Genomic DNA, 15,312 nt, shown 5'->3' with positions numbered 1-15,312 from the left:
CAAAGGGGAAGTAACATGGCCTAGTGAATAGAGCACAGACCTGGGAGTCAGAAGGTCCTGGGTTCTAATCCCTGCTCAGCCACTTGTCTGCTATGTGACCTGGGGCAAGCCACTTCACTTCTCTGGGCCTCAGTTAACTCATCTGTAAAATGAGATTAAGACTGTGAACCCCATATCAGGGACTGTGTCCAACCTGATTACCTTGCATCTACCCTAATAGCTTAGTATGGTGCCTGGCACACAGTAAACACTTAATGAATACCATAAGAAGAAAGCAGAAAGGGAGGTAGGCACCGGGTGAGGGCAGAAGGTAGGGGGCCGAGGATGAGGGCAGAGAGCAGGAATAAGAGGGTAGGAAAGGCAAGGGTAACGGGTCGGGGTAGAGGGTGGGAAACAAAGAGCAGGGGATCCAGGGAGTGGGCCAAGGTTTCAGGGGCAGATACAGGGAAAAGGGGTGGAGCAAGAAAGGGAGGAAAGTTAAGTGCTTACAATGTGCCAAGCACTGTTCTAAGTACTGGGGTAGTCACAAGGTAATAGGATTGGACACAGTCCCTGCCCCACATGGGGCTCACAGTCTTAACCCCATTTTACAGATGAGGTAACTGAGGCCCAGAGAAATGAAGTATCTTTTCCCAAGGTCACACAGCAGACAAGTGGTGTAGCCGAGACAAGAACCAAGAACCTCTGACTCCCAGATCCATGGTCTATCCATTAGGCCACGCTGCTTCTCACTGGGGGCCTGAGCTGAGCATGGGTAGGGGTGGAGAAGGTCACAGCTGGATCCAAGAAGAGCTGCAGGACAGAGGGTGGAACAGAGAAGAACAGAGAGGCAGAGCCCCTCCCCTAGTCACAGTCTGGACTTTCCTTCTTCTCGACTTAATTCCTCCTTTGGCTGGTCCTTGGAACTGGCCAACTGGCAGCCACTTCTGTGAAGGCTGTGGTAGGGCCTTTGGCCTCCTTCAAAAATGCCTGTTTCAGGAAGCCTTCCCTGATTAAGTCCCACCCCTTCCATCTCATCAGCCACCTCTGCACTCATGTGTAGGTATATCTGTTTACCGGCTTGTTACAGCTAAACTATTTATAATGTAGACCTTTCTATGGGTGGTTCTGAATTCCCTCCCCTTCAGGGAGCTCACCGGCTCTCACAGTTCCGACTCCCACCTCTCTGTGGTTGACTCCCAATTCTACCTCGTTAGTCCTGGCCTCTCTCCTGCTCTGCAAGCTCACATCTCCACAGCGACGTCCCAGCAGCCTCTTAAACACAATATGCTTAAAATTGAACTCATGTTCCCTCACAAATCTTCTCCTCCACCCAACTTCCCTATCAAAGTAAACAATAAAATACTCACGACCTTGTTGTTGTCCTTGACTCCTTGTTCTTTTTCAACTCTGACATTCAGTCTGTCCCTAAATCAGTTTTTTTCTGCACATTTCCCAGTTCCACCCCTTCTCCTCCATGCAAAATCCCATCACCCTGATCCGTGCACTCATCCAATCCCAGTTAGATGACTGTATCAACTTCCTCAATGGCCTCTCTGCTCCGTACTCTTTCCTCTCCAGTACCTACTTCACTCCGCTTCCCAGTTACCCATTCTTCTCTGCATCAATCCAAAACTCTGGACCACCAGCTTTGAGGCATTCAAACAGCTCTTTCCCTCTTACTTATCCACTCTCTGCTCCCACTACACCCCAGTTCTCACTCTTTATTCCCTCAAGTTAAATACTCAGTGTCTCATTCTCGACTCTCCCGTCTTCCTCCCCTGGCTCTCACTATTCCTCCCATCAAAATCCCTCCCCTTTCACATCTGGCAGATAACTGCTCTTCCCATCTTCAAAGCCCTCCTGAAATTCCATCTCCTCCAGGAGACCTCCCCTGATTAATTTTTCTTCTCCCCCGGTCAAATCCTCAGCCACCTGTAACATCTGTAACACATATCGATCTACCCTTCAAGCACTTACTCATTTACATGCCCATCTTTACGTTCTTTTCTTCCTCCTCTCTAGAAATCATTTTGTGTGTCTCCCCCATTACATTTTAAGCTATTTGAGGGCAGGTGTTGTGTCTTCTAGCGCTATTGCACCTTTCCATGTGGTTAGGATAGTTTTCTGCCCACATAAATAGTGGATAAACTACTGTTAGATTATGTCTCCTCTCCCCATTAGACTGTAAACTCCTTGAGGGCAGGGACAATAATATCCTTTAGTTCTTCTGTCTGCCCCTAAACACCCGGGCCTTGTCATAGGCCCTAATCTTGGCCTGGTGATCCTGGTCCTTCATCCTCTCCTCTGTTTCTCTGCCAGCTGATTCTGGTGGCTAATGACCTGGGCCAGCCGGTCCCCTATGAGACAATGCAGCCCCTGCAGGTAGCTCTGGATGACATTGATGACAACGAGCCAATCTTCCTGAGACCCCCGGTGAGGCCCCCGTCAGCAACTGTCGGTTGGGAGGGAGTAGGCCGGGTGAGGCGGCAGAGGAGTTGGGGGAGTGGGGAGGGCAATTCTGCATGTTTTTTGTCCCCTATCCATGGAAATACTTCCCGGGCACTAAAAGAAACCAGAAAGTCGAGTCTAAAGGAAATAAAGCAGCTGCTGTAAAGTCTAAATTCATTAGAAGCCAAGCGGACTTTGACTTTAAGACCTGAGACCCCCGGTGAGGCCCCCTACACTCTTCTCCTTTCTCTGCCTCATCACTCTCTGTCACACACATGCACCCACATGTACATACACACACACACAAACACACACGACACTCTCAGTTGAATATGTCTAGGCTATATGCTCACTATGGGCAGGGAACATGTCCACTAATTCTATTATACTCACCCAAGTGCTTAATACTATGCTCTGCCCAGAGTGAGCGCTCAATAAATGGCACTGATTGATTGATTGAAAGTCAGCAGCACAGACAGGCAGCTCCAGCCACTGAGCAGCCCTGTACCCTGCTTGTGTGACCTTGGGCAAGTGGCTTAACTTCTCTCTCCAGACCTTTCCCACCCCTTCCCCTGCCTTCCTTTCTGCTCCTTGCAACTCTCCCAGGAGGCCGAAGAGCAGTGATCCCTGGTGTCCAACCACAGCCCATAGGGGATTTAAACTTCAGGGGAAGGGGCGGAGGGTATGGAGGAGGGAAGGTGGTGGGAGCTGGGTGGGACTGAGGAAGCTGGACCTGCAAGCCGGACCTTGGGGTCAGTTACCTAGGTGAAAGCTGGGCTTGTTTCCGGCATGAGGAGGAGGGAGCTGCCACCCACCGTTAAATGTCATGTCGCCAAGTCCACAATGCACAGAGAAAGGGTTAAGAAACACTTATTCCACCAATCATTAGTATTTATTGAGCGCTTACTGTGTATTATCATTATTATTATGGTATTTGTTTAGCGCGTAATGTGTGCCACGCACTGTACTAAGCGCTGGGGTGGATGCAAGCGTTCTAGGAGCACTGTTTTAAGTGCTTGGGAGAGTACAGAGTTGGTAAACACATTTCCCTGCCCACAAAGAGCCTCAATAATAATTATGGTATTTTGTTAAGTGCTTACTATGTGCCAAGCACTGTTCTAAGCCCGAAATAATGGGAGTGCCATTTAGGGTTTAACCCAAGGTCGGGGTTAGGGGAGCGGCTGACTGTGAGCCGAGCGGCCCCCTCCCCTCCCCGATGGGCTGGCTCTCCCTGTCCCCAGAAGGGCAGCCCCCAGTACCAGCTGCTGTCCGTGGCCGAGCATTCCCAGCCGGGCACCGTGGTGGGCAACGTGACGGGCGCCGTGGACGCCGACGAGGGCCCCAACGCTGTCGTCTACTATTTTATCGCAGGTGAGCGAGTGGTCGGATGGGCTTGGGGTGGGATGCTCGGGCCAAAGTCTACTGAAGCCCCCTGGGTGCCCCTCCAGCCTCGGGGACCCTCTGAGACCCCCTCGCCCCTTCTCGCTAACCCCTCACACACCCATCTCTCCGTGCCCCCCGGCCCCCACCTCTTCTCACCCTGCCCCCTCACACCATCTAACCATGACCCCACCACTTTTCACATCCCCGCCCCTTCTCGCTATGACCCATCCTCTCCATCCAGCGCTTAGAACAGTCCTTGGCACATAGTAAGCGCTTAACAAATACCATAATTATTATTATCCCTCCACCCTTCTCACCATGACCCCATCCCTTCTCACCGCGACCTCATCTCTTCTCACCATGACCTCACCCCTTCTCACCATCCCCATCCTCACCATCCCCTCTCCTCACCATGACGCTACAGCGTCTCACCGTCAACCCACTTCTCACTGTGACCCATCCCTTCTCTCCATTCCCCTGCCTCTTCTCACCATTCCTTCCGGCCCCTTTCTCATGACGCCCCCACCCCTTCTTACCCTGACGCCCGACCCCTTCCCACTATCCCGACTCCACCACTTCTCTGCTGTGTGCCCTTGGGCAAGGCGCTTAACTTCTCTGTGCCTCAGTTCCCTCATCTGTGAAATGGGAATTAATAGTAATTCTGATACTTAAGTGCTTACTATGTGACAGGCACTGTGCTAAGCACTGGGCTGGATACAAGCAAATCAGGTTGACGCAGCCCCTGTCCCACGTGGGACTCAAGGTCTAAATCTCCGTTTTACAGATGAGGTAACCGAGGCCCAGAGAAGCTAAGTGACTTGTCCAAGGCCACACAGCAGACAAATAGCAGAGCCGGGATTAGAATTCATAGAGAAGCAGCGTGGCTAAGTGGAAAGAGCCCGGGCTGCGGAGTCAGAGATCGTGGGTTCTAATCCCGGCTCTGCCACTTAGCTGTGTGGCCTTGGGCAAGCCACTTAACTTCTCTGTGACTCAGTTACCTCATCTTTAAAATGGGGATTAAGACTGTGAGCCCCACGTGGGACAACCTGATTACCTTGTATCTATCCCAGCGCTTAGAACAGTGCTTGACACGTAGTAAGCGCCTGACAAATACCATCATCATTATTATTATCCCCCCTACCCCTCCTCATTATAACCCCCGGTCCCCACGGCAGCCGGAAACAGGGAGAATAATTTCCATCTGAGCTGGGCGGGGCAGCTCAAGGTGTTGCGGGACTTGGACCGGGAGCGGGAGCCCCTCTTCTCCATCATCGTCAAGGCCTCGAGCAACCGCAGCTGGACGCCCCCCCGGGGACCCCGGGCCCGCCTGCTGCTGGACCCGACCACCGACCTGACCCTGCAGGAGGTCCGCATCGCCCTGGAGGACATCAACGACCAGCCCCCGCGTTTCACCAAGAACGAGTACACGGCCGGTGAGTGGGGGGTGGGCTCCAGAGCGGGGGGCAAGGGCCCACGACTGAACAGATGATGCTAATAAGCGTGGCTCAGTGGAAAGGGCCCGGTCTTGGGAGTCAGAGGTCATGGGTTCTAATCCCGGCTCCGCCACTTGCCAGCTGTGTGACTTTGGGCAAATCACTTAACTTCTCTGTGCCTCAGTTACCTCAGCTGTAAAATGGGGATTAAAACTGGGAGCCCCACCTGGGACAACCTGATCACCTTGTATCTCCCAGTGCTCAGAACAGTGCTTTGCACATAGTAAGCGTTTAACAAAATACCACCATTATAGAGAAGCAGTGTGGCTCAGTGGAAAGAGCCCGGGCTTGGGAGTCAGAGGTCATGAGTTCGAATCCCGGCTCCGCCACTTGTCAGCTGTGTGACTGTGGACAAGTCACTTCTCTGTGCCTCAGTTACCTCATCTGTGAAATGGGGATTAACTGTGAGCCTCATGTGGGACAATGTGATTACCCTGTATCTACCCCAGTGCTTAGAACAGTGCTCGGCACATAGTAAGCGCTTAACAAATACCAACATTATCATTAAGCCTTTACTATGTGCCAAGCACTGTTCTAGCACTGGGGTAGATACAAGGCAATCAGGTGGTCCCATGTGGAGCGCACAGTCTTCATCCCCATTTTACAGATGAGATCACTGAGGCACAGAGGAGTGAAGTCGCTTGCCCAAAGTCACGCAGCAGACAAGAGGTGGAGTCGGGATTAGAACCCACCTCTTCTGACTCCCCAACCCGTGCTTTAGAGAAACAGCGTACCTTAGTGGAAAGAACACGGGATTAGGAGTCAGGGGTCGTGGGTTCTAATCCCGACTCCGCCAATTGTCTCCTGTGTGACTTTGGGCAAATAGCTTAACTTCTCTGTGCCTCAGTTACCTCATCTGTAAAATGGGGATCAAGACCGTGAGCCCCAAGTGGGACAACCCGTTAACCTTGTATCTATCCCAGCGCTAACAGCGGTGCTTGGCACATAGTAAGCGCTTAACTAATACCATCATTATTATTATTATTATTATTTGCCGCTAAGTCACGCTGCTTCCTGGTGGGAGGGGTCTGAGCTGGGGAGAGTGGGGTCTTGGGGTGAAAAGAGGCTCGTGACGCCCTTGCCCTCCCCCTGACGGATCCTCACCCCGCCACCCCGGGCAGGTGTGAGCACGGATGCCAAAGTGGGCTCGGAGCTGGTCCAGGTGCTGGCCCTGGACGGCGACATCGGCAACAACAGCCTGGTGCTGTACAGCATCCTGGCCATCCGCTACATCCGCCAGCACTCCAACGACTCGGCCGAGGCCGCCCAAGTCTTCACCTTGGGTAGGAAAGAGACCGGGGGGTGGGCCGCGATCCTGGGCACCTTGGCACACACCCTTCCCTCGCCGGTCGTGGCTCATTGACCACATTTTAATGGGGAGGGGGCGAGCGAGGCTCTGAGCCTCCCCCAGAGCAGCCTAAACTACCCTAGACCCTCCCTAGCCCCACAGAGACCCCTCCCGATCTGCCTGTGTCTGCCTGCTTTTACTGGAATTCATTCGATCGTATCTATGGAGCGCCTACTGTGTGCAGAGCGCTGTACTAAGCGTCTGGGAAAGTACAATAAAGTAATAGAGAGAGACGATCCCTGCCCACAGAGAGCTAGGGGCTGGGGAGACAGACATCAGTTCAAGTCCAAGGACATCAACACAAGTAGATAAGATTATAGATCTATACATAAGTGTCGTGGGGCGGAGAGGGGGGCGAAGAGCAAAGGCAGCGAGTCGGGGTGTTGTGGAAGGGAGGAGGAGATGAGGAAAAGGCGAGGAGCTGAACTAAAGGGCATCTGCCGGCCGGTCAGGGCACCCAACCCGAGACTCCTGGGCTGCATCCCGAGCCTTTCCCGGGGGGTGGGGCGGTCGGCCCTGAGCCGCAGCCCCCTCCCCGCCCAGGGCACCTGGATGGGGTCCTGCGGACCTTCGACCTCTTCACCGCCTACGGGCCCGGCTACTTCGTGGTGGACGTGGTGGCGGTGGACCTGGCCGGGCACAACGACACGGCCGTGATCGGCATCTACATCCTGCGGGAGGACCAGAGGGTCAAGATCATCATCAACGAGATCCCGGACCGCGTACGCCAGTTCCAGGAGGAGTTCGTCCGTCTGCTGTCCAACATCACCGGCGCCATCGTCAACACCGACGACGTCCAGGTGCTGGACCGGGGGCCCGGGGCCCAGGGGTGAAGAATGGTGGCGGGGAGGGGATCCGGAGGGAGTCGGTAGGGGTGGGACAGTTGAGGAGAGGAGGGCCAGGGCTGGTGTGGATGAGAGCAGAGAACTGGGAAGCAGTGTGGCCTGATGGAGAGAGCAAGGGTCTGGGTGTCAGAAGGACCTGGGTCATCATCATCATCATCATCATCTTGGTATTTGTTAAGCTCTTACTATGTGCGGAGCACTGTTCTAAGCGCTGGGGGAGATACGGGGTAATCAGGTTGTCCCACGTGAGGCTCACAGTTAATCCCCGTTTTACAGATGAGGAAACTGAGGCACAGAGAAGTCAAGTGACTTGCCCACAGTCACACAGCTGACAAGTGGCAGATCCGGGAGTCGAACTCAAGACCTCTGACTCCCAAGCCCGGGCTCTTTCCACTGAGCCATGCTGCTTCTCTGTCCTAATCCCAGCTCCTCCAACATGTCTGCTTCGTGAGCTGGGACAAATCGCTCAACTTCTCTGTGCCTCAGTTACATCACCTATAAAATGGGGATTAAGACTCTGAGTCCCATGTGGGACATGGGAAGCTGCATGACGGAGTGGATAGAGCATGGGCTTGGGAGTTAGAAGGTCATGGCTTCTAATCCCAGCCCCTCCACTTGTCTGCTGTGTGACCTGGGGCAAGTCATTTTACTTCTCTGGGCCTCAGTAACCTCATCTGTAAAATGGGGATTAAGTCTGTGAGCCCCATGTGCAACAGGGACTGTATCCAACATGATCACCTCGAATCTATCCCAGCGCTTAGAACGGTGCCTGGCAGATGGCACTACGGCATATAGTAAGCGCTCAACAAATACCATCCTTCCATGGACTCTGTCCAGCTTGATCAGCTTCTATCTACCGGAGGGTTTAGTACAGTGCCTGGCATATATTGAGTGATTAACAAATTCCATTAAAAAATAAGCTGTACTTCCCCCCCACCTTGCCCAGACTGTATATGGGGTGTCTTGGGGTGGCGGGACCCAGGTCTCGGGATGCTGAGCCCTTCCTAGAGAAGACCCAGCCCCACCTGCCCCCGGGACTAACCTCGTGCAGAACCGGGACGGTGCCCTGGGTGGGGGTTCGGCTGGCACTGGCTGGCCCACCTCCCCTTTGCCCGGGGCCTCACCACCCCCCGATGCCGCCCGGCCAGTTCCACGTGGACAAGAAGGGCCGCGTGAACTTCGCCCAGACGGAGCTGCTGATCCATGTGGTGAACCGGGACACGAACAGGATTCTGGACGTGGAGCGGTGAGCCGTGGGGCCCAAGAAGGGATGGTTTGGGGGGCGGCCCCCGGATTCAGCTCCCCCGGGGATCTACCCCACCCGTCCTGCCCGCAAGGCCCCCTGAACCCCCGACCCAGGCCTCCTGCGGCCTCCCCGGCGCTCCCTACCAGCCCCCGCTGACCTCCTGCAGGGTGATCCGGATGATCGACGAGAACAAGGAGCAGCTGCGGAATCTTTTCCGGAACTACAACGTCCTGGACGTGCAGCCGGCCACCTCCTCCCGGGCCCCCGAAGACCTGTCAGCCCTGCAGGCATGGCTGCCCCCCAGCCCGACCCCACCCCAGCCTTCCCCGCCCGGCCGGGTCTAACCCTCGCCTTCTTGGCCTGGTCTGGCCTGGTCCGGCCCCTCCCCGAAGCCTGGTCCCCACGTCCCCCTCCACAGTCGGGCCGGGATGGGCAGAGTGGGTGAGCGTCGGGCCCTGGTGCCCTCCGAGGGGTCAGGGCGGGGGTCTCAGCGGTGCGTGCCTTGCAGATGGCGATCATCCTCTTGGCCCTCCTCCTGCTCCTCGCGGCCGTCCTCTTCATCGCCATGAACTGGTACTACCGGACAGTGTGAGTGTCCCGGGCCCACCCAGCGCTCCGCGGACCCCCGTGGCTCCGGGTTTCCGGGCTCCTGGGTTCCGACTTGCGGGGTCAGGGAGTGGGCACAGGCAGAAGGGCCGAGGAGCGGGTGCAGTCCGGAGCAGGGGTGAGGGCGTCAGCGGGGTGGGAAGACAGGAGTCGAGGAGGAGCAGAAGTTGGGACGAGGGGCGGGAGCACGAGCCGGGGCAGGGGGTGAGGACGGGACAGGGGACGGGGCACGCCTAGGGGCACTGCTTGGAATCTTGGAAAAAGGAGAGGGGCCTTCTTGCTCTCCTCATCTGCCCCCTGCCCAGCCACTCCCCCTTGACCTCTCCTCAGACACAAGAGGAAACTCAAAGCCATCGTGGCAGGATCCACAGGTAAGTGCTCCTACTGGGGGCGGGGGGAGGGCGGTGCCAACTGCAGGGTGGGAGATGGGTACAACGGGGCGAGGGCAGCCGGGGATCGGTGGGCAGGAGGGGGAGGGGGCAGCAGGGCAGGGGGAGCGGGAGATGGGGCAGCACCTTGAAAAGGTCAGGAGGTGGGGGGCAGCAGGATGGGGGAGCAAGATATAATAAGGCATCTTGTTAAGCACCTACTATGTGCCAAGCACTGTTCTAAGATGGTGGGAGAGTCTGGAGGTGGGGCAGCAGGGGACAGGAAGGCTGGGAAATCAGGGTTCAAGACCTCCAAACTCCAGGGATTGGGGGGCAATGGCACAGCTGGACCTGGCATCCAGCAGGGAGAGGATGGTCCAGTCTGGGAGCAGGGGTACTGCCAGGGCACCTCTGCCCGGAGTTCCCAATCCCTTCATTCCACACACACACACACACACGCACACGCGTGCACACAACCACACAGACACACTCCTGGTCAGCGGGTGCCACTCCTCGGCAGGGAACCGTGGCTTCATGGACATCACGGACATGCCCAACACCAACAAGTACTCCTTCGACGGGTGAGCGGCCGCATGGCGAGGGGGAAGGGCGGGGCTCAGCCTGAGAGGCTGATGCAGTTGGGGGACCAGGGTGGGAAGAAAGAAGGGGGCTGAAGAGAGACTGTCCTCATTCAGTCAATTGCCAATAGTAATACTCCCGGAGCTTGGCGAGTGATGCGTGGGGGACAGGAGGCGTGGGGGAAGGATTAGGGGCTTTGTGAGAGGATACAATGGGAAATCCATACTCTGCTTCCCGGGGAGGGTTACAAGTTGATGGCTGGGGAGGGGGGAGGCTTCCCCTGGCCTCCCTTGACCTCCCCCGACCTCCCTCAACCTCCTCTGGACTCCTTCGACCTCCTCCGCCCTCCTCTGGCCTCTTTTGACCTCCTCTGGCCTCTCTCGACCTCCCTCAATCTCTCCTGGCCTCCCTCAACCTCCTCTGGACTCCCTCGACCTCCTCTGGACTCCTTCGACCTCCCCCGGTCTCCTCTGGCCTCTTTTGACCTCCTCTGGCCTCTCTCGACCTCCCTCAACCTCTCCTGGCCTCTCTTGACCTCCTCTGGCCTCCCTCTACCTCCCTCAACCTCCTCTGGCCTCTCTCGACCTTCTCTGGTCTCCCTTGACCTCTCCCAGCCTCTTCTGGCCTCTCTCGATGTCTCCCAGCCTCCTCTGACCTCCCTCGACCTCCCCCAGCCTTCTCTGGCCTCTCTCGACCTTCCCCGGCCTCCCTGGCCTCTCTCGACCTTCCCCGGCCTCCTCTGGCCTCCCTCGACCTCCTCCGGCCTCCTCTGACCTCCCTAAACTCCCTGCCTCCTTAGCCCTGGCCAGGCCGCAGCGGGTAGGGGCTCCCTCTGGTGGCCAACATGGCCCATGACACGTCGCATCAGGAGGTGAGGGGCTCCTAGGAAAACCTCCTCTTGCCTCTGTTAGGAGGTGACGGCGGGAGAAACAGGAGTGGAGGGGGGTAAAATTCATTCCTTCATTCATTTAATCGTATTTTTAAAACCTTACTGTGTGCAGAGCACTGTACTAAGCGCTGAGAAAGTAAGATTCGGCAATAGAGACAATTGCTACCCAACCACGGGCTCACAGATGATAGGAAGGAAGAACTGACGGGATTTGGTGAAAGGACTATGCAAGCTGAATCAGTGGAATTTACTGAGTATTTAGTAGGTGGACAAGTGGATAGAGAATGGACCTGGGATTCAGAAGGCCCCGAGCCCTAATCCCAGTTCCGCCACCGGTCTGCCGTGTGACCCTGGGCGAGTCACTTCACTTCTCTGTGCCGCAGTTACTCCATTTGTAAAAAGGGACCAAGACTATGAGCCTAATGTATGGACGGGGACTGTGTCCAACCCATTCCCCTGTAACTACCACTGTGCCTAATACAGTGTCTGGCACTCAGTGAGAGAAACGGCTCCTGAGCAGAGGCCAGGGACTGAAGGTGGCAGGGGGAGGGAGCGGCAGGGGGGAGGGAGGCAAAGCTGAGTTCATTCATTCATTCAATTCATTCATTTATTCAATCATATTTATCGAGTGTTTACTGTGTGCAGAGCACTATATTAAACTCTTGGGATAGTAGAACGCAGCAATAAAGTGAGATAATCCCTGCCCACAATGAGCTCACAGTCTAGAGGGGGAGAAACAGGCATCAGTACAAGTAAACAGGCATCAATATAAAGACATAAAATGACAAATATATACATAAGTGCTGTGGGGTTTAGGAGGGTGGAAGAGCAAAGGGAGTGAGTCAGGGTGAAGCGGAAGGGAGTGGGAGATGAGGAAAAGTGAGGCTTAGTCTGGGAAGGCCTCTTGGAGGAGACGTGTCTTCAGTAAGGCTGGTGGGGGAGGGAATTAGCGGGATATGAGGAGGGAGGGCATAGCTGCCAGACAGGTGAGATCGAGGGACAGTGAGAAGGTTAGCTCCAGAGGAGCAGAGTGTGCGGGCTGGGCTGTAGAAGGAGAGAAGGGAGGTGAGGTAGGAGGGGGCAAGGGGATGGACAGTTTTAAAGCCAAGAATGAGGAGTTTTTGCTTCAGGTGAAGGTTGATAGGCAACCACTGGAGGTTTTTGACGAGGGGGTGGATGCCTGAAAGTTTCCGTAGGAAGAAAATTCGGCAGTGGAGTGAAATATTGACTGGATTGTACTGTACTCTCCCAACTGTTTAGTGCTGTGTTCTACACACAGTAAGCATTTTATAAATATAATTATTATCATAGTATTTGGTAGGCACATATATGCCAAGCAGTGTATTAAATACAAAGCAATTAGGCCAAGCAGTGTATTAAATACAAAGTAATTAGGTCAAGCACAGTCCAAATAGGAGAGGGATGATTTAATCTCAATTTTACAGATGAAGAAACTGACACAGAGAAGTTAAGTGACTTGCCCAAGATCACATAGCAGACAACTGGAGGATCTAGGATTAGAACCCAGGTCCTCTATATCCCAGGCCTGTGCGCTTTCCATTAGAGCACACTGAAGCATGACGTCATGGATGGCGCATGGCCTGGGGATCAGCAGGTCATGAGTTCTAATCCCAACTCCGCCACTTGTCTGCTGCGTGACCTTGGGAAAGTCACTGCACTTTGTGGCTCAGTTACCTCACCTGTAAAATGGGGATTGAGGCCGTGAGGCCCACATGGGACAGGGACTGTGTCCATCCCGATTTGCTTGAATCCACCCCAGCGCTTAGTACAGTGCCTGGCACATAGTAAGTGCTTAACGCATACACACATCTGCTATGTGACCCGCTGCAAGTCACTTAACTTCTCTGTGCCTCAGTAATCTCATTTGTAAAATGGAGAGGGGGGCTTAGTCGGGGAAGGCCTCTTGGAGGAGATGGGCCTTCAATAAGGCTTTGAAGGGGGGTTGGTGGAGGAGCGAGCCTGTTGAGGAAGGTGAGGTGGGTCATCCTGATGGAGGAGTGTAGGAGGAAGCCCCAGGTCTGAGGGAGGTGGAGCATGGCTTGAGAGAAGCAGCGTGGCTTAGTGGAAAGAGCACGGGCTTGGGAGTCAGAGGTAGTGGGTTCTAATCCCGGATCCATCACTTGTCTGCTGTGTGACCTTAGGCAAGTCACTTAACTTCTCTGGGCCTCAGTTACCTTATCTGTAAAAATGGGGATTAAAAAAAAAAAGTGAGCTCCATGTGAGACAATCCGATTACCCCAAGGCTTAGAACAGTGCTCAGCATATAGTGCTTAAATACTATAATTATTATTACTACTACTCCAGTGTTGAGAACAGTGCTTGGCACATAGTAAGGGCTTAACAGATGTCATCATTATTATCAGTATTAGTAATACCACGGATGGAGTGAATGAGTGAGCGGTAGAGTTGGCAGGAAGGGAGCAAGGGTAGGGCAGAGAGGGTGAAGGGGGCAGGCGGGGGAGAGGGGCGGGAGCGATGAAGGCGGGGAGAGGGTGGCAGGGGGCTGGGAGGAGGAGGAGGGAGGGGCAGGGGCAGGGGGGGTGGTGAGGCCGGTTTGTCGCCCCGGGGCTGGGGTCCCGGCCTCCCGCAGTGCCAACCCTGTGTGGCTGGACCCGTTCTGCCGTCACGCGGAGCTGGCGGCCCAGGCGGAGCAGGAGGACGCCCTGCCAGACACCCTCAGCGACATCACCGACCTCTGGAACTGCCCCGCGCGCACCCACGTGAGACCCGACCCCCGGACCCCCAGACCCCCAGACTCCCCGACCCCACACCCCCGGACCCCCGGACCCCAGGCTCCCGACCAGGGCCCGCCCACACCGACCACCGCCGGAGACCAGGCCAGGCCAGGCCAGGCCAGGCGGAGATCAGGGAGGGGAGGAGAGGGGAAGGGAGGAGCAGGAGAGGGGTGGGAGGGGAGAGAAGGAACAGGAAAGGGGTGGGAATGGAGGGGAGGAGCGGGAGAGGGGTGGGAGGGAAGGGAAGGAGAAGGAACAGGAGGGGGGTAGGAGGGGAGGGAAGGAGAAGGAGCAGGAGAGGGGTGGGTGGGGAGGGAAGGAGCAGGAGAGGGGTGGGTGGGGAGGGAAGGAGCAGGAGAGGGGTGGGTGGGGAGGGAAGGAGCAGGAGAGGGGTGGGTGGGGAGGGAAGGAGCAGGAGAGAGGTGGGAGGGGAGAGGAGGAACAGGAAAGGGGTGAGAGGGAAGAGAAGGAGCAGGAGAGGGAGGGGAGGGAAGGAGAAGGGACAGGAGACGGAGGGGAGGGAAGGAGAAGGAGCAGGAGAGGGGTGGCAGGGGAGGGAAGGAGAAGGAGCAGGAGAGGGGTGGCAGGGGAAGGAAGGAGCAGGAGTGGGTGGGAGAGGAGGGAAGGAGAAGGAACAGGAGAGGAGTGGGAGGGAAGGGAAAGAGAAGGAGCAGGAGAGGGAGGGGAGGAAAGAAGCGGAGGGGGGGAGGGGAGGGAAGGAGAAGGAGAAGGAGCAGGAGAGGGGTGGGAGAAGGGAGGGGAGGAGGAGCGATTGGTGTGGAAAGGGGAGGAGAGGGGTGGAGGGGAGGAGCGGGGGGAATGAGGGGAGAGGGGCGGGCAGGGGCGGGGAAGGCGGTTTGGGGCCTAGCGTCATTGGGGGCCGCAGGGCACGTTCGGGAGGGAGCCGTCGGCCGCGAAGCCCGAGGAGGACCGCTACCTGCGCGCCGCCATCCAGGAATACGACAACATCGCCAAGCTGGGACAGATCATCCGTGAGGGGCCCATCAAGGTGAGACCCCCCCCCCCCAGACTCCCGACCCCCGACCACGCCGCGGGTCGGGGCCTTCCCGACCGCCAAGCGGGCAGGAGTGCTGGGTAACGCCGTCCCTCCCCCCAGGGCACGCTGCTGAAGGTGGTCCTGGAGGACTACTTGCGCCTCAAAAGGCTATTTGCCCAACGAATGGTGCAAAAAGCCACCTCCAACCGGTCCTCAATCGCAGAGGTAGCATGGGTGTGGGGTGTGCCGTGCTCCCGCCGCAAGGGGGCGCTGTGTCGTGCTCCCGCCGCTAGGGGGCGCTGTGCCGTGCTCCCGCCGCTAGAGGATGCAGTGTCGTGCCCCGCCGCTAGGGGGTGCTGTGTCGTGATGTGT

At 56.3% G+C, this 15,312-nt stretch overlaps 1 protein-coding gene across 2 annotated transcripts in view; it reads left to right on the top strand.

Annotated features, from left to right (window-relative positions):
- CDH23 (cadherin related 23) overlaps positions 1-15,312 on the top strand; it is a 382,425-nt gene that overhangs the window by 364,981 nt on the left and 2,132 nt on the right. Inside the window, exons 54-66 of one of the 2 annotated variants that reach the window (XM_039911511.1) lie at positions 2,302-2,415; positions 3,672-3,801; positions 4,989-5,246; positions 6,428-6,589; positions 7,198-7,454; positions 8,648-8,745; positions 8,912-9,032; positions 9,254-9,333; positions 9,682-9,722; positions 10,240-10,300; positions 13,799-13,928; positions 14,830-14,952; positions 15,061-15,165. In XM_039911511.1, coding sequence (XP_039767445.1) covers positions 2,302-2,415; positions 3,672-3,801; positions 4,989-5,246; positions 6,428-6,589; positions 7,198-7,454; positions 8,648-8,745; positions 8,912-9,032; positions 9,254-9,333; positions 9,682-9,722; positions 10,240-10,300; positions 13,799-13,928; positions 14,830-14,952; positions 15,061-15,165 — 1,680 coding nt within the window. The remainder of the gene's footprint in view (positions 1-2,301; positions 2,416-3,671; positions 3,802-4,988; positions 5,247-6,427; positions 6,590-7,197; positions 7,455-8,647; positions 8,746-8,911; positions 9,033-9,253; positions 9,334-9,681; positions 9,723-10,239; positions 10,301-13,798; positions 13,929-14,829; positions 14,953-15,060; positions 15,166-15,312) is intronic. The other variant, XM_039911510.1, reaches the window with a different exon arrangement.

The sequence above is a fragment of the Ornithorhynchus anatinus genome, chromosome 3 (assembly GCF_004115215.2).
Source record: "Ornithorhynchus anatinus isolate Pmale09 chromosome 3, mOrnAna1.pri.v4, whole genome shotgun sequence".
Classification (NCBI taxonomy): domain Eukaryota; kingdom Metazoa; phylum Chordata; class Mammalia; order Monotremata; family Ornithorhynchidae; genus Ornithorhynchus; species Ornithorhynchus anatinus.
Note: the sequence above shows the minus strand (reverse complement) of the source record. Positions and strands in the feature narration are given on the sequence as shown.